This window comes from Capsicum annuum, chromosome 6, assembly GCF_002878395.1.
Source record: "Capsicum annuum cultivar UCD-10X-F1 chromosome 6, UCD10Xv1.1, whole genome shotgun sequence".
Taxonomy (NCBI): Eukaryota; Viridiplantae; Streptophyta; class Magnoliopsida; order Solanales; family Solanaceae; genus Capsicum; species Capsicum annuum.
In genome coordinates, this window is record NC_061116.1 from 10,033,994 (window position 1) to 10,058,157 (window position 24,164).

Below are 24,164 nucleotides of genomic sequence, written 5' to 3' on the forward strand. Positions count from 1 at the left end.
GTATTCTTTTTGATACATGTGAAGGATTGTGGGGGAGAAGCTATTATTTTTATATCTCAAAGATTTGCATTCAACTAATTTCTTGTCAAATACGACCATTGCCCCCAACGTCCTCCAATTAAATTGTCCAACCATTTCTACCATTCAATTCAATCTTATAAATGGTAGTTACGGTCAACCGAATTGATGGCCTTTATTACTACTATTTTGAGACGTTGGCAGATGTTCTTCTTTTTCTATATATTATTTTCTCCAATACTCATGTTGGAGATAGAACAAGCAGAGAGCGATTTCCTACCCTACTCATTTTCTTTTGCTGACTTTTATATGATTTAAACACTGTTGTTTCTGCTCTCAATCTAATTCAAATTGCACCAAGATACACAAGAAAAAAATAATCATAAAACTAATTCTGATCTAGTTTAAAAAGTCAGAAGGTTGAATGTAGCTAAAAAATATGGCAACTTATTCATCATGTGCAAGAAAACTACTTGTTGTCTACTACTTGTTCATCATTTCGTCTTGTCGCATATTTAATTCTTCATATGGAAGAGATTTAAATCCCGATTTCCGAGTTAAAGCTATTAATCTTGGTGGTTGGCTTCTTACTGAAGGATGGATTAAACCTTCTCTTTTTGATGGCATCCCCAACAAAGATTTTTTGGTACGTTAATTTTATAAAGTTGATCATTTTCGTATGAGAGAGAGTTTGACTTTTATAAACTAATAGTGTAAAAGATGACGTTAATCATCAGGACGGAACTGGACTTCAATTCAAATCAGTTACAATGGGAAAATATTTGTGTGCTGAATTAGGGGGAGGAACAATTATTGTTGCTAACTTTACAGATGCTACTGGATGGGAAACATTCAAAGTAGGTATCCTCTAATTTGCTGTGTTCATGAATTTCGTCAGAGATAGATTTTTCATTTTTTTCTTACTGATGGTGTTTGATTTAATTTGTGTTCACCTTTTTTTCTGGTAAATAATTTTTTATTTATTACCAAGTAAAGCTTTACAGATTTTGAAAAAAAAACAAGGCTAAGAGAACTTCCATGCCTCTCTAAGTCTCGACAATTAGCGTTTCCAACTAGTCCTATGTGGGATATCTATTCAGCCTCTCTACGTACTCTCGCAATCTTGTAACCAAGTTGGCCCTAAGATATACCTACTGCATAATCTTCCGGACCATATTGTATGTTTCCTTGACTCTATTCTGAAAGATTCGCCTATTTCTCTTCACACAAGCATGATATATAGCTGCTACAGATGCAATTCTAAAAATACCAGCTCCAAGGATCTTAATTTTGCCATGCCTGATTGCCTATTGAAGCTCCTCTTTGTTGGGCCATGGCTCATGTTCCGGCCACAGGCTCATGGCCTAATCCTATTTTCTTTTGGTTTTCAATCCTATCGGAAAATGATTCGGATTTCTATTCCTATTTTGAGTTGGTTTGGCTTTAGGAAAGGCATTTCAATTCCTATTTTGAGTTGATTTGGCTTTAGGAAAAACATCACCCATCATCTATAAATAGGACTATTTGAGAGAGAATTATTATGCTCATTGGTATTTGTCTTTGAGAGACATTAGCATATAAGAGAGGTTTTTGAGAGAGCTCTCACCAAAGAGAGAAGAGAGAAAGAGAGCTTAGTTGCTGCAGTTTTTCTCTCTGACCAGCCACCTTCAGATCGCGTTTTCCACCTGGTTCACTGTTGGATCGGTCTGAAATTTTGACTGAGTGTTCCTAACATCTTGGTGTTTGATCATAACAGCGGGGATGGATTTGGAGGTTTGAAACATCTGGTTTTGAATCCTGAACAAAAGCTCTATTTCGAGTGATTTCTCTTGATTTACTTTCGTTGGTGTAGCTATTGCGTCTCCGTGTTTGGTCGTTGTTGTGTGGCCATTCAAAGAATATTTATAGTTTTCTTATTGTTATAGTGGAGCAATTTAGATCTCTTTGTTCCCGTGATTGTTATCGTCGACTTGAAGAGTTTTTTCACGTTAAATTTGGTGTTCTTTACTTCTTTATTTTTGTATTTACCTCTTTCCGTCACAACACTCTTGTCACTATGATCAACTTATCTGTATGCCTTTCCATGCAAGTACCTTCCCTAGACACACTTAAATGGGGCGCACTCAAAGAAAAGATTTAGGCTCTCCTCACATAATCAATATAGTGGGGATTCAAACCTTATATTTGTATAACCCTGAGTGATAGCTCAGCTGGTAAAGGCCTGAGGACAAAGTCCTTCAGGTCGCCAGTTCGAGTCTAATCAGGGCCACTGGAGGCATTGAAAATTGGCCGCGCATCCAGGGCCCCGTGGAACTAGCCGGAGCTCCATATCTTGAAACAGCGGGGGCCTGTGGGTACAACTAGTCGGGTTCGCAAAGCGATACCTAAAAACCACGGATAAAAGAAAAAAAAAAACCTTATATTTGTATTTTATCTAGCCAATCTTTGTTTTGCAGTCATATTTGCAAGTTTAATCATAAAGTAAAACTTAGATGCCAATAAGTTTACTCCTAATTACTTCCTATCCTTATTTTGTGCTAAATAACAAATAATCTCTTATTTTGCAATTTTTGGATAAATAATTAGCACTGAATTTTTATGTAATTTAGTAAAGATAAGTTGCAGGTATTATGTAATTTTTCTAAAATAAACTTCCATTTAGGCAGGCCCTAGTTATAATAAACAGTCTTCCTCCATGCCACCTTGGGAAGCCTCCCTAGTAAATCCTACCCGAGAGAAGTACTTCTTTGCTTTAAACATTTTTTGAATTATCCACAAAACAGTTCATGGCATTGTGTCCCAAATGGTTCCAGCCTTTATATAATGAGAGTGAACCCAAAGAACCAGCAGTTTACCTTTCTTCCTGTACATGTTCCATAGAAACTTCTGTTCCATTTAGCTCCATTAATGACATTTAAGCCCCTAACAGTGTGTAACGTATATACCATGTCCCATGCAATTACAGACCATTTTGATATCTTGACTGACCCTGTCTATAAGAACCTTCTACATATCATTTTAATGAATTGTATGATCTTGTTAGGAAGAACAAACACTTGAGCTCAAAAGGTTTGTATAGCAAAAAGAACCCTTTAGAGCAACTGCAATCTACCGACATATGACGAAAATTTAATTGTCCAAAAACTAACCCTTCCCAAAAGTTTATCAATAACTAGCTCAATTGGACTATTGATAACCTTTTGGAGCTTAAAGGAACCCCGAGATATCTAGCAGCAACTTACCTTTCTCAAACCTAAGAATATTCAATATGCTCTATTGTACCATAGGTTGCACTCAACCTAGAAACACTGGACACTTCGATTGATTAGAATCAGTCGAAAGGCCTTGGAAAAATATTGAAACTTTAAATAGAGGATATGAACAAACCTAGCATCTCCCTTAAAGAAAAGGAGAAGATCATCTTTGAAGCCTCACTCTACTAGGTCAAGTTTGGCATATCTTGGGTGGAATCCAAAACAAGACGTCTTCTTCAAAGTTTTCATAAGTCTACATAGGTACTTCATTGCCAACGCTTCCCATTGATTAAAATTAAGTAGGAAACAGTGGTAATGCACATCATAATCCACCTCACAAACTGTTCAGGAAGTCCCAAATAGTTATGATTTGTTCCTAAAAGGTCACTCTAATGAGTCATAGGCTTTGTAAGTATCCCCTTTCAACATTCATCATGGAGATATGACTTTCTATCACATCCTTTGATCAACTCATGGCTCATGATGATAATTTCTATTAACAGTCGGCCTGGTACAAATGCATTATGTCATTTGTCTACTGAAACATACATCACCACCGGCAACCTAGTCGTTAGAACTTTAAACACTGTCTTCTATAGCATACTACAACAATAGATAGGCCTATATTCTTTGACGTTTGATGAGTTCCTCACTTTAGGAATTAGAGTGATAGATGTGCTGTTCTGGGCTTAAACATATCTAACCTAGCAAATATATGTAAAACAGTCTAAGTTATATCCTCACCAACAATGTTCCAAGATCTCTTATAGCACAAAACATTGAACCCATCACTCCATGGAGCCTTTGTAATTGAGCTCATAATTTGTTTGACCTCCTCACAAGTCACTGGTCTAATTAGTTCCAATTTTTTGTTTTTTCGGGTACACAATCTGTATGTTGCTTCGCATAAATTTTAATTAAGTTCAAGAACAAACTTGTCAAGAACAATTAGAAGTTTCAACACCTTCAACACAAGATCAAAATGACCTTCCAATAGAAGTGTGTTAATCAATATTTTTAAAGAAAAGAGATGAAGCAAAATTTTGAGCCAAGTCCTCCGATTTCATGGAGTGTCCTTAAGAATTAATTCCCCTCAAGGTCCAAAGGTTATGGAATTTTTTCTCGCAGGATAAAATGACTCACAATCCGACAGTAGCGGTACCTCAAACTATCAAATTCTTTGAACTCAATCAATGGGAGCTGCACAATGAGTTTTTAGAAGACAAGAAGTGTTTTTCAGCTCTCGAAAATTATGTTTCTACCTGAGCAATAAGTCAGGTATTTATAGCCATTCGGTGTTCTTTCGAAAAGGAAGCATTGGTTCTGGAAAATTGCATTGTTACTAAACAGTCACGTCACCTGCGCCCAGTCTGTGTTGGAACTGCGCTTGACCTGCGTCCGCAGGTGATATTTCGCCCATTCCAGTGGCTTCTGCGCCTGATCTGCATCAGCAAGTCGCCCTTTTTCCGAAAGAGACATCATTTCCCCTTGAACTTGTCCACTCAACTTACTTTAACACTTAAACTAAACTTCTGTTTATTTAGCCCCTTAACATCTTTAAAGCGAATTAATTTCACCCCTCAAAACTGAATACCACTCTCACAATGGAGAGTGGGTTACACACGCACCATGTTGGTGCCAGGTCATTGCCACGTAAGAAACTATATTTAAAAAAAAAAAAAACCACACACATACTATTTTTATGTATTTTTGTTTTAAAAAGTAAAAAATATATATTTACTATTTATATATATAATGTATATATATTAAATAATATTATATATATATATATATGTACTATTTTAATGTATATATATGTATATATAATTATTAAATAATATATTTATATATATATATATATATATATATATATTAAATAAAAAATTAACTTCATCAATCCAAATCCGAAACCGAGCGAGCAACGACAACAACATGAGGCACCTCTTTGTTCTTACCTCACTATCCATGAGGAGATGTGTTTCTTAATAGTAACACATGAAAGTTTCTTTAACACATGAAAGTTTCTTTCTCCCAACAATATGAGACAATTAGTAGACTTATTTTTAAGTACACTTTGTAGCCGTTTGGCCATGAAAACTACAATTTTTCAGAGTTGGAGTTAAAGTTGGAGTTGGAGTTGTGTTTGGCCATGTCTTTTTTGAATTTTTTTTTTTTGGCTTTTGAAAAAACTTTTTTAAATATGATTTTATGCCTCAACTTTTACGAACTATCAAAATCACCCAACTAAAATTTACCTACTAATGAAAAAAGAACACAATTAGCCAATTTTATAAAAGTAATTACATATACATGGCCATATTTAATGAATTTCAATGATGACGTATATAATATTTATATTAATAGCCGTTTTCTCATATTTGAAAATTTTAAATATGGATGTTATATTAACAAATCACTGCTTCCTATTTTTTAGGTAACAAATATTATCTTTCATACAAATTTATTTTTTTACAAATTTATTTAATTTTTTGTTTTTATTTTCCATTTGTAAAAAATAGGAAATGATTTGTTATTAAATTTGGAAAAGGGCCTAAAATGCCCTTCAACTATATAAAATGGAACAAAAATGTCCTCCGTCTACCTATTGGGCCTAAAATGCCCTTTCTGTCTACCTATTGGACCTAAAATGCCCTTCTCACCTATCTATTGGGTCTAAAATGCCCTTCTCATCTACCTTGGGCCTATTTTGCCCTTTTACTTAGGCAAATTATATGGAAAGACCATCGATAAAACTTAATTACATAAATAATAATACTTTTTCGATATTAAAAAAAAAATCTTTATATATAGCCATTTTAAGAAATCAAAAAAAGATAATTATAATTCTTAATTTAATGCAATAACTAACTACCAATTCACCTTAATTTAAGAGATATATTTTCAATCTTCAAATTAAGTAGAAAAGATAATCCTTGCTTTCAAATATTTTTCTCTTATATTCGAAATTCATATATTTTTAAATAAACTAAGTATTCCATTATTTGCTCGTGTATGTTTCATTTTATTTTCATGTATGTTAATCATCTAGTATTATTTCATTATTGTGCATTTTTAATCCTAATATAATGGGGTAATCATAATTTTTTATGAATAAATATTTATGGAATAAAAATTATTATGTTGGAAGTATAGATATATCATATATTTTTGTTGTATAAATATAATTAATTAATATCAAAGTCAGATTATTATTATATTTTTGATATAATTTTTGCACCATTTGATATAATATTAAATGGTGTTTGATATTATATCAAATGGTGCAAATGTTGTTTAATATTATATCAAATGGTGCAAAAATTATATAAAAAATATCATGAATATTTATCTCATAGATTATATAAAAAAATATAATCATAATCTTACTTTTACATTAATTATATTTATACAACAAAAATATGTGATATATTTGTACTTCCAACAAAATAATTTTTATTCCATAAATATTTATTCATAAAAAATTAGTTATTGCATTAAATTAAGAATTATAATTATCTTTTTTGATTTCTTAAAATGACTATATATGAAGATTTTTTTTTTTAATATCGAAAAAGTAATATTATTTATGTAATTAAGTTTTATGGATGGTCTTTCCATATAATTTGCTTATGTAAAAGGGCAAAATAGGCCCAATAGGTAGATGAGAAGGACAGTTTAGACCCAATAGATAGGTGTGAAGGACATTTTAGGTCCAATAGGTAGACGAAAAGGGCATTTTAGGCCCAATAGGTAGACGGAGAACATTTTTGCACCATTTAACATAGTTGAAGGGCATTTTAGGCCCTTTTCCGTATTAAATTTTAGGGTTCTGCTAATTTATTTCTTTAATTTTCTTGTACATGAAAGATTTTATTGTGTGTGAATAAATTATTTCTATGTAAAACATACTTTGCATATTTATGGTATATTATATGATATACCATAAATATATAAAGATGCTCAGTATGTTTCTTTATACTTTGTATATTTATATATGTGTGTATATGGTATATACATAGTATAAACTTCACATATAACATACTTTGTATATTTATGTTATAAATATGATTAGTATGTTTCTTAATACTTTGTATATTTATATATAAGTGTATATGATATATACATGGTATAAACTTTATATATAACATACATGATATAAAGGTAGCAGTTGCAATTTAAGGTATAAATTTGTTAAACTGGACATATTTTTTTTTATGAAAAATATGTATCACCGATTTATATTTTTAGCATATATATGGTATAAACTATTTATATTTGAATAGTATAATAAAGATGTACACAATATAATATATATAATCAAATTAAAAATGAGAATAATTTGTGGCAGTGGTAAACTAATCTGCTACAACTTTATTAATTCAATAAATATAGAAAACGATTATCCATTATTAATTACACGACTATAATTCCTTAAACATACGTATCACAACAGAAAAATTATTATTATTATTATTATTACTATTATTATTATTATTATTATAATAATTAGGATCATTAGCCGTAAAATAGTGTCTTAAATAAGAGAGAAAATTAAATAAGGGAGAAAAATAATGATGAGAGAGAAAAAGAGATATATATTAATTAGGATAGCATTAAGTTTGAAATTATAATTATCTTATTCTTTAAAACTGATATATACTTAATATTGAAAAAGTAATGTTATAAGGAGAGTTTTATGTAAGAATTTAAAAGATTGGAGTTATATGTAATAATAATAAAATTTGGAATTGGAGTTGAAAAATTGTAAAAACACCAAAAACCTGTTTTCCCTTTTCAGAAAAAATTTTCGAAATTATTTTTCGAATTTTCATGGCCAAACACCACAATTTCCAATTCCGAAAAAAAGAAAAAAAAAATTCATGGCCAAACGGACCCTAAGTGTGATCTCATTTTTCTCTCCACTAATTTCCTCCATTTACCATTCACACATTCAACTTTAATCCAACACCAATTTAATGCATAACCCTCCTTCATAATTTGAGCGTTCAAGGTAGGTGAATGAGTATCTAACTTCCTAAGGAAATATTTTTAGAACTCGGTAATCTCGGGTTCAATTGCTGCAATTGTTTGTATAAACACCTTATCTATGTTAACCAGCTTCCTAATAGTGTTCTGTGTCTGCCTTTTTTTTTTAGGCAAGCATGAAAGTACGAGGTGTTTGAGTCTCCAAATTTAAACCACTACACCCTTGATTTTTGTTGCATAATGCTCTCCTGAACATTTAGCCACTTAACCAGGTTCTCCTTACATGGTTTCTCCCCCTGCAGCAACACCTGACTTACCACTGTTATCATCATTCTCCCTTTAATTTGAACCAGCTTGATTGCACACCTAGCTTCTACCGCTCTTTGATCCATTTCTTTAGTCCTTAATCATGTAGTTTCGTCAGAGCTTGCTTTACTCTCTGCATATTTTCCCAAACTGCCTGAAAAGTTGGATGTCTAGAGTTATGCTATCTGAACCTTTTGCATAAATTGTTCATGCTCAGCTAATTCGTTATAAAATCTTAGCGATTTAGCACAGGTTACCACTTGCTGTGCAAATTCAACACATTAAGGACTATGATCTGAAAGTTGAGGGTCCATACACACCCTTGCTATGTGAGGCTTTGAGTTCATAAAGCATAAACAAATAAGCATAATACATAAATATCACCTTAAATTTGACATCAAATTATAACTTTGGCCTTAAATTTTGATAGTGCACAAATATGACCTTTAACTATTCAAAACCTGAACAAATATGACCTCCGATTTTGCAACCTTCATGCGTGAGTTTCACTTACGCCTACATGGATATGTAATCCAATCATACGGTGCCACGTTATTAAAAGGGCTGAATGGAAGGACTTTTGATCTCGAACTTAAATCGACGTCATTTTGCTTCTATAAGTTAAAACGACATCGTTTTGCTTATTATTATTATTATTATTATTATTATTATTATTATACTATTTCTACATATTACATACTACTATTGCTTCTATCAATATACCACTACTACTAGGACTAATTATTATTATTAATAACAATATTTTGATAAAATTTTCACCTTAATAACCTTTTATTAATAACGTTAAATTAATATACTACTACTGCCCTTAATAACGTTTTAATAACATTAATTTAATATACTACTATTACTGGCCTTAACAATCTTTTATTAATAACGTTTTAATAATATTAATTTAATAAACTACTACTACTGCCTTTAATAATATTTTAATAACGTTTTATTAATAGTGTTTTAGTAACGTTAATTTAATAACGTTAATTTAATAATGTTTTAATAACGTTAATTTAGTAACTTTAATTTAATAACGTTTTATTAAAACTATAATTTTTTTATTTATTATTAGTATAGTTTCATCTTTGAGCTAAAAATAATGAAAAAATAATAGTGAAAAGTCATTTAAATATATAAAAAGAAATTAGTAAGGGCATAATAGTCATTTTACCCTTTTTTAGCCTGACACGCTCAATTTTGCATGTACAACACGCGTTTTGCCACATAGGATAGGAGGTCATATTTGTACAGTTTTGAATAGTTAAAGGTCATATTTGTGTATTATCAAAATTTAAGGTCAAAGTTATAATTTGATGTCAAATTTAGGATCGTATTATGCCTAACAAATATCCAGTCAATCTTATGACATACATGGTTATTAGTATATGTGTAGCTTCTACCCATTGTCATATATTCCATCTTTCATATGTCTTGAATGAATGTGTCTATCATGCATTTGTGCTACTTCCTATTAATGTAGATATTGGGTAACTCTATTTGAGCATTAACAGTTAAGTAAACTTTTTAAAAAAAAATAAAAGAAATTTACCATCATTTCGTTTTTTAATCATTAGGCTACACACTTCACGAAGGCAACAACAGTTCTCCGTACGAATTCATAGAATTTAGTAGTTTTTACTTAAATATTTATTTGAGTCTTAAACATGGATAAATTCACGATTTATAGGTGTTGGGTGCTCACTTCTTTTAAGAAAAAAATAAGTGTGTTGCTATTAGGAATCAAGCCCACAACACTATAGACATCAAGGTGTTTTAGCTCCACATCAAAACCAAAGCACCCAACCACTTTTGTCTATGAATGCTTAACAATATATTATAACCAATTTTACTACATTTCTATATAAATATATAAAATTTTTACCAGGTTTAATGGGTGCTCAAACACCCAGTACGAACAATGCGGGTCCGCCTCTGGTTTTAAAATCCAGATAATATGTATATATAATTTATTTCGAATTTATAAAGCTATTTTTTTCATAATTCATAACTCATAAACTCAAAATTCTAACTCCACTTCCACTTCTGACATCTTTGGGTTTCAAAGATAGATTCCATGAGACTAAGAGGGCATTTGCCCACGAAAAATTTTCATTTTTTTTCTGAATTGAACTCAGCATATATATTTAGCCATGCAAATCTGAAAAATTTTCTTCTCATATTATTCACTTGTTTAAAAAAATTTCAAAAACAGAGTAGATGGTGTTTTCACATTTTTCAATCCAAATTACTCTAAAAAAAGTAACTCTAATTTATTTCAGGGCCAAACACAACTTGAGTCTTCAAATATCATTTTTCATTTTAAAACAAAAACTACTTTTTACATTTTTACAATAAAACATAGTCAAACACCTAATAATAATTTTTATTTTCTAAATTGTTTTTCAATATTATTTGCTATTAATATGGGCTACGTTTCTATGCAGATTTGGAGGATAAATAGTACCAGTTTTACAAATGTGACACCCAAGACCCATTACAAATGCGATGAGAAACTCTACCGACCAGGCTAACCCTTTGCAAATGTGACACCCATGTTTCGAACGCAAAGGTCAATCCTAATCCTCTATTTTAAATGTGGTGCCTCTTCACGAATGTGAAGGAATCACCAGATGACAGCTGCATCAACAACCAAGAAAAAATTGAAAATCCTCAAAGGGACCCTCGAAATTCACTCAGAACCTCGTGAACAAAAAATAACTGTGCTACTAGATTAAAAACGATAGCTGAGACTCAATGGAATCATCAAATCATCTAGCAAAGGTCGTTATCAACGAACGTTGATCAAAGTCAACTTTAAGTATTAAACTTTCAAATTTCGAACCCGATAGTCAAAATCCATTTGGACACCTCGGGAGTTGAACCAAGCATTCTACTAACCAAAAATTAACATTTTGGAGCCAATAGAACTAACAAAATTCTCATACAACTTCGTTATTACCAAATGTTGATCAAAGTCAACTATATCTACTCCTAGACTTCCCAAATGAAAAATTCATGTAATACTCAACCAACTACCTTTGGAACCGTGCTACCAGACTTGCAAACCACAATACCATAAAGTAGTCATATGGTCAAAATACACCAAAAGCCAAAAATCACTTTAAGAGTTGTAACATTCACTTAATTGAGAAAGAAATCAGATCAGTGGGGCTGATATAACTTCTTCAGCTGAGGTTGAATAAAGTACCAATTAAACAATGTAACAACATGTTGCATCCTAGCACACATTCAAGTGTACGTGGTTATCCAAGTAGTAAAGTAGACTTTAAAATCCAAGTATCGATTCCACAGAAACTTGTGCTCAACAACTATCCAATTTTAGTTCACTATGAAGATTAAACAAGTGCAAAAGTAACCTAAAATACTTGAGAATTGAAAACTAAAGTAACTGTAAACAATAAGGTAATGTAAAGTACTTGAACAATAATGGGGAGAAACCTAGGGCTAAGACACTGCGAACACTCCTACTTTGCTACGAAAAATCTCTTTGGTTTAATTAATTATCTTGGTTATTGGTTCACGAGTTTGATAACATGACTAGGGTATTTCAAACCTCTAATCATCTAACATATCCTCACAACTACATCATTGAGCGGAGATGCGAATTTCTACCCTTATATCAACCAAATAGGGCAAATTAGGTATATTCCTATCCTAAAAGCAAATCCTAACTTCAATTCCTTGAATGGTTAAGATCCTATCCCATACATCCCATGCTCTATTCTATCGTTCCTCCTTCCAGGTTTATGATAGAATCATAAGTTTATCCTAAGGGTAGCGAATCTATACAATAGTGAATACGAGGATAGATGAACAACCGATAATGATAAATAACATAAGCCAACTTAATTACAGGCTTAACCACTCATGTTCTTGGCCTCAGCCCTAGATGAGGGTGTTAGCCACTCATAGAATTACAAAGAATCACAATTAAGAAATTCATGTTCATAATACAAAAGTAAACTAAAGTAAGGGATAAAAACCCTAAGAGAAGCCTCTTCAACTTTATTCCAAGTCTCAATGATCGTGCAAGGTGTTTACAAAAAGATTGGAGTGTTCTATTAATAGTTGGAATCAATTAGCCAAACTTGACACACCAACATGCCACACCCTTATCGCGGAGGATAGGGAGTGTGGCACGCCCCTATCATGGTGACACATTGAAAATTGCATCTTAGAATACAGCTAAGGGCGTGGCATGCCCCTAAGCCCAAAAATTCTAATTTTGGTCATCCTTTGCTCCATGCATTTGGCCTTTGGTTCATCGCTTCGTGATAGCTTTTCCTCTTAAAAAACAACTTGTATATCATCACGTTATCAAGTTTATCATCTCACCAAGCTTCCTTTAATATAAAATATCATGAATTAGAGCTTACAACACAATAGAATTCAAGAAGACAAACTAGAATAACACATAGCTCAAGCTAAGAATACTACTTTCCCCGTTTGAACTCTAAGTGAATGTTTTGCTTCCAAAGTTGTTTTGAACACACCTTAAACATTATAAACGTATAGTTCAATACTTAGATGCTCAATTATATGAATATTAACTCATTAAACACACAAGAAGTCCTCAAAACTTGACTAAATAAGAGTAGATAACAACACTTAGGTGCATAAATCTGCTTAAGATCACAACACCAACTGAGAGAGGAGTCAAAGAAAATGATATGATCATAAAAGAGAGAATTGAAGGAGCTTCTTGAACCTTCCCATTTTAACTTTCCTAATTGTGATTTTTGAATAAGACTGATTTTTGTTGTTTCTCATGGACCGGGTCACTTTTGAGTTCGGTTTATAAATAATTTTGATTTTTAATAAATTGGCTTCTCAGCGAGGCTTTTAATTTTTTTTTTTAAAATTCACTTAAGTGAGTGATGCTTATATTGCAATATACCTGGTTCTTATTCTTGATGATGATAGGAGGAAGTTTTTTTCATTTACATGTGGAGAATAGTAGCATTTCTAAAGAAGCTCTTTGGTTGTAGTAATATTTAAACTACGTCAAAAAAAAACTAAGATGGAGAAAAACCCAGTTAAAGGTCTTTTTTTGTAGTTGTATCCCTTATTTTTAAAGTAGGTTATCCAAATAAGTTCACATCTTATTGCCAGAAAGGAGAGAATAACATATTTTTTTTTCTTTTATGTCTATTAAGCTAACGCTTGACTATAGTCTTTGGATTAAATTTTGAAAATTTATTTTTAGATATTTGTTTAGCCCTAAAATTTGATCCAATTTTGAGAATATAATTTTCAAATATTTTTAAGTTCCTTTTTGTGTTTTGGGGACTTAAGCTCACAGAATTCCAAATAATTCCAAAACTTATAGCTTCAAAAACTAATTTTCAAGTTCCAATTTCAAATATGACCAATTACGAGAACTAAACACTTCTTTCGATTCTTGCAACAATCCTAAAAACTGCACAAACAATGAGCTAATTAATTGTGACATTCAACTAATTTAAGCATGTATTAGTGTATATTCGCTAGCCTTGGAAAGTAAAATTAAAATTAATAATTTTCAGGTAAAAACGGAGGAGCTTGTAGCAGCTGACAATGAAGGTAATGGGGGATGGGGTGATGATGATCCCTCTGTTTTCATCTTGCAAACTAGTGGAAAATTTGAAGGAGAATTCCAAATAACTAATGGCTATGGTTCAGTCATGGCACCAAAAGTTATGAGAGTATGCACACTTTTCTTTTTAATCTATTATAAAAAGAATGATCATTTATATATTTAAAAATAATTTAAAAACATTATATTTATGGTACAGGAACATTGGAGTACATTTATTGTAGAAGAAGACTTCAAATTCATAGCAAGCAATGGACTGAATGCAGTAAGAATTCCAGTTGGATGGTGGATTGCAAGTGACCCAACACCTCCAAAGCCCTATGTTGGAGGCTCGTTGCAAGTCTTAGACAATGCCTTTCTCTGGGCTAGGTGTACATGTACACAAATAGCTGATTTTAGGATAAAACTGGCAAATTTAGTCACTTTAGAATCAACTTCAAGTAACGCGGATGAAGTTGCAAAATTTGTGTGGGAAATTTGGCAACAAACTTTTGACATTTTTTCTTTTAGTGTAACTTATCAAGGATAAAATTCTGACATTTTTTTTCTGAAGTTTGGCTTCCCAAAATTGAACTTCAAATATGTAAATGTGAAGTTTCAAACATTTATATCTGACACTCCACAAAATTTTCCGTTATTTTCTTCATATGCTTACCATTAGTATTAAACATATTTACATAATTAGGTCAACTAAAAATAACAACAATAATTGTCCATATAACTCAGAACAACTTAACTAAAAGAATTCTATCGACATCCTACAATAACATGATAAATTACACTGCTAATATAAGAATTATTCACATGATAAATCCATAACAAGTTGGTGCACTTGATGCTATATTGGGTTGTAATGGGGAATTTGAAATTTTTGCAGGAAATACAAACTTAAAGTTATAATAGATCTGCATGCTGCACATGGTTGTCAAAATCCCAATGAGCGCAGTGCCAATAGAGATGGTACTATAGAATGGGGAAAAACCGATGACACCATTCAACAGACAGTTGCAGTCATTGACTTCCTGAAAGCCAGGTAAAAATAATTAGAATTTAACTTGTATATATCGATAGTGAGATCGTTTACTTATACTACTAGTCTATTTTCACATGTTATATACTACTAGTCTATTTTCACATGTTATAACATGTAAATTGCTTGATCTTTTCTATTCCTAATCACAGTACTTTTTACGGACGACCACATATAGTTGGTATTATTTAAGGGATGAAGGATATTCAAAATGGGTATAAATTTGGTCAGTTTAAAAATGAATAAAGGAAATTGACACATTATTTTGCAATTTAATCCTTCTTGCCTAGGGGTTAGAAATTAAGAAGAACTTCCTTTTCAGCCTTAGGGTGGACCCGAATCGAGGCTCCACAACATCCCATACCTGACTAAACAAGCAACAATCCATGTTGATGTTATATATTTCTTTTGAAACAGACTATAAATCCTCCCATTACCAAATCCGAGATCCTGTTTCTAGATGATTTTAGGTTATGAGAGATCTGCACTGGCGGATCCAACATGTTGTGTGCTGATTCACGAAAATTCAGTAGTTTTATATATGTGTGTGTTTAGTTTTATATGTGTGTGTTAAAATGTTGACTATATATATATAAATATACGACCATGAACACAACTGTCATCATATATAAACTTGAAGACACTGTAATACGACTAACGACTCATTAACTTTAAATCCTAAATCTCCCTCTAATAATTTGATATATGAAATTTATCTTACAGTATCAAGATATAGAAGTTGAAATTTGATATATGAAATTTATCTTACAGTATCAAGATATAGAAGTTGAAATTCATTAGAACGGCTCATATTTTTTTTACATGTATTATAGGTATGCGAAGAATCCAAGCCTTTATGCAGTAGAGTTAATCAATGAGCCACAAGCCCCTGAAGTTACATTAGACATGATTAAAAAATTCTACAAAGCTGGATACAATGCTGTCCGCAAACATTCTCCTACAGCATATGTTGTGATGTCCAACAGATTAGGACCTGTTGATCCTACAGAGCTTTTGTCATTTGCCAGTGGCTTAAAGGGATCTGTGATTGATGTTAATCACTACAGCCTTTTCTCTGACATGTTCAATAACATGTCTGTCCAGCAAAATCTTGATTATGTCAACACCAACCGTTCTGCTCAACTCAACACCATCACCCAATCTAATGGCCCTCTCACTTTTGTTGGTTGTTTTCCCTTTTTTATTCTTTTCATTATGTTGTACAACACTTTATAGTGACAACGTTTGTCTGAAAATTTTATGATTGCTATAGCGAGGTATTTTTGTATATGCATAGTGTCATTTGACTATAAATCTCATTTAGCCACTATACACAAAAATATGCAAAATTTAAAAGGTATGAACATACAAAAGGCAAATATAATAGTCTTTTTCCCGGTGAAGTTCCAACCATAATTAATGGACACCATAAAAATACAATTTTTCTTTTCTTCTGGATATTCTAACTTGAAATTTGCTATGTGCATGGTATTAATGATGGCTGTCATAAATATTTTAATATTTTATTTATACCTACTACATTTCTTACAAAATATTATTACACTATAATTGAGTATAGCTATTACAGAGGGGAAAATTATTCAAAGAATGTACTACTATAATAAATGACATTATTATTATAGGTAGAATGTTGTTATGGAGAACTAAAATATAATATGAAAAATTAATTCGAAAGAAAATCAAGGAGTTACAATGAAACATCGTTATATCGAGGGACTGTTATAGAGGGTTCTAACTGTACTTAATTCCCTCCCCTCTGATTACATGGCATTAGTATATATATATATATATATATATATATATACACACACACCTCTCCCTTGCTCTGTTAAATAGAATAAATTAGGATCCTAATATTTGTTAAGTGTATCTAAAGTTGCAGCATAGTACTTCATGAGTAGGGGTGGCAAAATTAGCCCACGAAAACATAATACACCTATTTCATCAAAGGGCTTCTTTCGTTGAAATATACAACATCTATACATTGATTATGTATATTATGATGAGACTAAGGTTAATGATGAGACTTGTCGCGATCCAAAAGCTAATGTTCATGATGAAACTTGTCGCAACAAGCTTTGACAAGTAAGCAAATCACCCAAACTGATATGACATAAGAAAAAAATACCAAAGTTCAAGGTAAGACTTCTAGAACAAACCCAAACCCCACATATACAATGATAGCAGAAAAATATACATAGAGATACCATAAATCTATCAAATTCGGTGTGAAAGTGTAAGAACCAACTAAGTACATCTCAAAGTCAAAATATATAACTGATAGTCCAAAAGAAACATAATATGTCTTTGAAAATGAAAATAAGACATAATGAAAATAAGACATAAACTAAACAAGAGGAGGTAGTAGATCATCTTTGGAAGCATAGACCAACCGCTACCTCGAAAAAGCTCCAAACACCGTTAGAATCAGCTACTGTGTGGCACACTCATACTTGAATCTACACCAAAAGGGCACAGTAGGAATGAGTATGCTCCACTTGTACTCAGTAGATATCATAGGCTGATTGAGCAAAGTAGAAAATAACGTATATAAAATACACACTATGGAAATGTCACCTGCAATCTAAAAATGTCCCAAATGATAGCCCACACTGTCTCCACTAATAGTTCTACAATATACACATATACTAAATACAAGTACAAGAAAAAAGCACAAATAGATAGATATCAGGTCAAGAATGTAAATACAACATAGAATATGCACAATCTATGAAATGCAATAAAGATGATGATGATGATGTGATGCACGAGGTCGTCGCACAACCTTCGTATACACCTACCGAGCTATAAGATCCCGAGGTAGGACCCATTAGAGGTTCGTTAATCCATATACAATCCAATAATCAATACCAATGCAATATTCATAATTCCTCTCCGACATATACATTAGCAAAGGGTTTTTAAAGATCCCATTAGAGGTTCGTTAATCCATATACAATCCAATAATTAATACCAATGCAATATTCATAGTTCCTCTCCGACATATACATTAGCAAAGGGTTTTTAAAGATATCACATTTTTTATCAGAAAAATTAATATTTTTATTTTCACGGTGGTATCAATGTTTCATGAATGAATATGATATGAGGATGTAATCCTCACAATCAACTAGGATGAGAATTTTTAAAATCCAACCAATGTACCAAGTACGTGAGCCAAAATCTACTCAATAAGCCAATCATCCATGATCCAACATAATCCATGTACCAATAGAGTAAGATGTACCATAAATTGTCATTTGATACCACATAATTTCTAATTTAGACAATTTCCACTTAGAAGAACAACCAATTGCACAAATACCAGGCCAATACATCATATAAGACTCCACAAGGTCACACATAGTAAATAATATCTCAAATCCACCAAATAACAATAATACAGGCCCCACACAGGCACAAACAGTAATAACAACATTTTCATGATTGGTTCACAAACCCATACCATGCTTTTATATCAGTATTAACTATCCATCCAAGTTTAAAGAAAGTTAATCCTTAACCTACCTCGAATGTAGAAAGTTGAGTCCAAAATCCTCTAATCATGAAGTCTTTCCCTCATGTATGACCTCGAAATCAAACTAAAAGATACAAATATAGGTTCTACTCGTCAAAAGAAAGCCAACGATATCCATATTGACTAATTTTGAGTCGGGGTCAAAACTGACCGTCGAAATAAATTTTCAAAAAGAAGGGTAATACTGAAATTTTAGTTCCAAAATATATTACCCATGATTAATGGAATTCATAGGAGAAAATTCAAGTAAAAATGAGTTGAAATTGAGGATTGAATCGAAAAAATACAAATTTAGGCTTTCCGGGCCAAAATTCCCGAATTTCACTTTTAAAGCTTTAAATGACAATAATCGTAGAAAAATAATAGAACTAGGGATTTGGAGCTTACCCAAGCTTGAAAATTAAAGAAATTGCCCAATAATTCAAAAACCCCAAGCTCCAAGTGTAAAAAATTGGTGAAAGTTCGCGAAAAGGGAAAATATATATTACCCATGCAACACTTAAGTGAACACTGAGTCGCTTCAGCATCTAGGTGTCGCTTTTGTGATACCCGCTTGGCCCGTGAGTGTCACATAAGGGATCCTGACATTGCTTATGCGATACCTCCAGTTGGCAGCCTTGTAGCTTAAGTGACCGACTTATTGCATACGCGAGCTCCGCTTAAGCGATGAAAATGTTGCTTAAGCGGATGCACTAGCTGCGTGGTGCATCAACTAAAAACTTAGAGAATTTCAAGTTTCTGCGGGTCCGTCGAAATTCATCTGAAATATCAAGAATGCAGAACTATGCTACCCTACTAAATTCGTCGTTTCAAACTCAATGGCGATATTTAATTTTGAAAAAAAGTACCATTTTCATAAAATTAATCCCCGAGATCTAATTTCACAACTTTCCAAATCGAGAGTCGAAATGAGATTCAAGAGCCGAAAAACTACACCAACCATGTTATCATTATAAAATCGACATTTCGAATCTGCTTGCGCAGTCCATTTTTCCATTCGATGCAAAGATCAATTAATATTGACCATAGTCAACTATGAAGCCTTTATAATCTCTAAAAATCACAAACTTGTGCAAATCAAACCAAAATCATTGAGAACCGTGTCAATCATCCCTATACCCTAGAAATAACACAAAGCAACTACGGGGAGGGGTAAAATAGCCAAATCATATAGAAATAAATAATTCACGAAAATCAAATTATTACATCATCCACCACTAAAAATCTAGTCCGTTCTCGAACTAAAGGCATAGGGAATAACTGAATCAGCAAAAATTTAGGGATAACTACCAGGCATATTAGACTCGATCTCCCAAGTAGTCTCATCTATAGGTTGATGTCTCCACGGGACCTTAACTATCGAAATATCTCAAGAACGCAATCACCTAACACCCCTGGCTAGAATGGAGACAGGCTCCTCAACAAAAGACAACCAACTGCACTGAATCCCAACAAATGATGTGAGACTCATCCAGAATGTAACGCTGAAGCATGAAAACATGAAAAACTTTGTGAATGGCTGATAAATCTGGGAGAAATTGTAACTTATAATCCACATCCCTAATATTCCAAAGAATCTCAAATAATCCAATATATGTGGTGCTAATCATGCCCCTCTTCCAAGACCTCATCATGCCCTTCATGGGCGACACACGAAGAAAGACTCGATCACTAACACTAAATCTCAAGGCATGAAGTCTACGATACGCATGACATTTCTGCCTACCCTAAGCTGCCTGAATTCTACCCTGAATGACCCAAACTCTATCCTAAGACTCGTAAAACAAGTTCGTACCTCGAGGTCTAGTCTCAGAAACCTCAAACTAATCAATTAGAGAGCGACATCGCCTACCATACAAGGTCTCAAAAAGAACCATATCAATACTGTAATGGTAGCTATTATTATACGCGAACTCCTCCAAAGTTAGATGTTACTCCCACTGACCTTCAAAGTTTATAACACAAGAATGGAGCATATCCTCCAAAACATAAATAGTTTACTCCGACTGACTATTGGTCCATGGGTGAAAATCTATTCTAAGATCAACTCAGGCACCTAACTCTTCCTAAAAAGTCTTTTTAAAAATGAGATGTGAACACTGAACCTTTATCTGAGATGATAGATACTGGCACCACATGAAGATGAACTATCTCATGAATATGGATACGGGCCAACCTCTTAGTACTGAAGAAATTCAAATTAGAATGAAATGAGTAGATTTAGTCAATCAATCTACGATGACCCAAGAACTATCAGAACCACAAAAAGTATAAGGCAACCCAATCACAAAGTCCATAGTGATCCATTCCTATTTCCACTTTGGAATATGTAACTTCTGAAGCAAACCACCAGGCTTTAAATTCTCGGCCTTCATTTACTGGCAACATAGGCAACGAGCGACAAAATTTTCTTTATCCTTCCTCATATCACCCCACTTGTAGTGCTGTCTCAATTCATGAGACATCTTGGTCACTCCGAAATGAATAAAGTACCTGGAATAATGAGCCTCCTTCAAATTCAATATCACCCAATCACCCATTCTCGGCATACAAGCTCAGCCTCTAATCCTCAAAACACCATCAGAATCAAATGAGGCTTCCTTAGCTAAACCACTTAACACCTTATCCCGAATCACTCTCAACCTAATATCATCAAACTGATGTGCCCGAATCAGCCCCATCAAGTAAGACCTAGCCTCCACAAATGCCAAAACATATCTAGCTGTTGAAATATCAAGCCTAACAATATGGTTAGCCAAATACGGAACCTCTAATACTGAATGTCAAATAATGCTTCAAGCTACCCATGTTAATAGACTTTCAGCTATAGGCATCCACAATAATATTGGCCTTGCTCGAATGATATAGAATAGTAAGGTCATAATACTTAAGCAACTTAAGCAAATGACACTACCTCATATTAAGAACTCATTGGGTGAAGAAATATTGAAGGTTATGATGATCGGAGAAGATCTCAAAATGGTCCTCATATTAATAGTGCCTCTACAACTTCAAAGGAAAAATAACCGCACACAACCCTGAATTATGGGTAGGGTAATTCTTCTCATCTGGCTTCAACTGACGAGAAACATATGCAATCACCTTAACCTCCCGCATCAACACAAAACCCAACCCAACACTTGAAGTATCATAAAAGATGCTAAAACCCACGCCCTCCTTGGGTAAAGTCTAGATAGGAGCTGATGTCAACAAATCCCTGAGCTTTTGAAAGTTTGCCTCATAAGCATCACGCCACCAAAAGAAAATCCTCTTCTTAGTCAACTTCGCCAATAGAGCCACAATAGATGAAAAACCCTCAACAAATCATCGATAGAAATTAGCTAAACCAACAAAACTCCAAATCCCAATAGGAGAAGTAAGCCTAGCCCAATCATGAAATTCTGTAATCTTGGTCAGATCGACGATAATACTATCCTTAGTCACCAATGAACCCAAGAAAGAAACAAACTCCAACCAAAACTCACACTTGGAAAACTTAGTATATAATTTCTCCTCCTTTAATTTTTAAGTGCAATCCGCAAGTTCTCCTCATGATCACCTTACTCTTAAAATAAATGAAGATATCATCTATAAATACAATGACAAAAGAGTTGAGATACGATCCAATACCTGGTTCATCAACTCCATGAATGCAGTTCGGGCATTGGTCAACCTGAAGGAAATGACCAAGAACTCATAATGACTGTACCAAGTTTGAAAAGCTATCTTCAAAATATCCAATGCTCTAATCCTTAACTGGTGACACCCATACCTCAAATCAATCTTTGAAAACACCGAAAAACCCTGAAGCAGATCAAATGAATCATTAATACGAGAAAGAGGATACTTTTTCATAACCGTCACCTTGTTCAATTATCGATAATTAATACACATGCGCATAGCCCTATCATTTTTCTTCACAAAAAAGATAGGCGTACCCCAAGGTGATACACCAGGTCAGATATATCCCTCATCTAATAACTCCTACAACTAATTCTTTAATTTCCTCAACTCTTTTGTGGCCATCCTATAAGAAAGTATGGAGATGGGCTTAGTGTTTGGTTCAATACCAATAGCAAAGTCAATATCACAACCTAGCAGCATACCAAGAAAGTCTGTAGGGAACAGATCCATGAAATCATGAACAATATGAACAAAATCTAAAGGAGGTAAGAAATCAACACTAGTATCATAAATACGGGCTAAATAAGACAAATTTTTCCTCTTTACCAAATAACGAGCCTGAAGTAAAGATATCACTCTATTAGGACCCGATTAAAGAGCATCCTTCCAAGATATCCTCAACACACTTGATGAAGATAAGGTCACGATCTTAGCATAATAGTCTAGGACCTCATAATAGAGAGCTAGTCAATCTATGCCCCAGATGACATAGAATCTACCATATCTAGAATAATCAGATCTACCCAAGTCTTATGCCCAACAAAGGACATAACACAGGATCGGTGCAGCCGATCAACTATTAATGAGTCTCCTATGGGGTTAAATACATGAATAGACATGACACGAGGCTCATTAGTAGAATCAAAACTTGAAGCAATATATACAAACACATAGGAGAAAGTTTATCCTAAATAAAATAACAAAAATACAGATTTTAAACAAGCAGGGATGATACCTATGATAACGGTGTTGGAAGACTCTGCCTCTAGTTTAGCAGGTATAACATAGCACTATCTATGTCCATCACCTAACTAAGTAATCCCACGACCACCATTACGAGCACAACTACTTTTACCTCACGCACCTCTAGTAGAACCTCTACCTCTTACTGAAGATGTAGGAGTAGGTATGTAAATACAGTAGGGACAATCCTTATCCAAATGGCCAACCTCATCACACAAAAACAAACCCTATGACTCAACTTAATAGGGGAGGTACATTTGAGCTAGAACAACCACCTAAAGCTACTAAGCTACAAGACCCACTACTTGAACCCTAAAAAGCTGTATTCATATGTGTACTATGATACCTATGAAAGCCTCCAGAATCTTTATTTAGAGGAGTGTGACCTCTGAACTTGCCCTGACAGCGCAATCTACTGGCTCCTCTATGAGACACTTAAATAATAGACTCAATTATCTTTCCATAATCCTATATAATCTGAAATGATTCCTCTGACACTACTATCTGAGAAGTAGCTAGTTGAAGTTAAACATCCACCCCCTTCATGAACTTTTGAATCTTATCAAACTTAGTGGAAAAGCTGGCATACGAATATCTAGAAAAACCATGAAAGCATGCCTCATAGTCCACAACAGTCACGAGGCACTGCTCCAGGTGATCTAAATTATCTCTCATTTGATCCCTCAATTTTTATGGAACAAACTTGTCCAAAATGGCTTTAGTAAACTGATCCCAAGTTATCTTTAGCAAACC

General features: G+C 33.2%; 1 protein-coding gene across 1 annotated transcript in view; it reads left to right on the top strand.

Annotated features, from left to right (window-relative positions):
* Positions 1-292: 292 nt before the first annotated feature.
* LOC107874461 (probable glucan 1,3-beta-glucosidase A) overlaps positions 293-24,164 on the top strand; it is a 38,433-nt gene continuing 14,561 nt past the window's right edge. Inside the window, exons 1-7 of the mRNA XM_047414328.1 lie at positions 293-664; positions 756-875; positions 11,024-11,056; positions 14,126-14,284; positions 14,375-14,544; positions 15,053-15,208; positions 16,039-16,391. Of these exons, the coding sequence (XP_047270284.1) occupies positions 458-664; positions 756-875; positions 11,024-11,056; positions 14,126-14,284; positions 14,375-14,544; positions 15,053-15,208; positions 16,039-16,391 (1,198 nt within the window). The 5' untranslated portion in view covers positions 293-457. The remainder of the gene's footprint in view (positions 665-755; positions 876-11,023; positions 11,057-14,125; positions 14,285-14,374; positions 14,545-15,052; positions 15,209-16,038; positions 16,392-24,164) is intronic.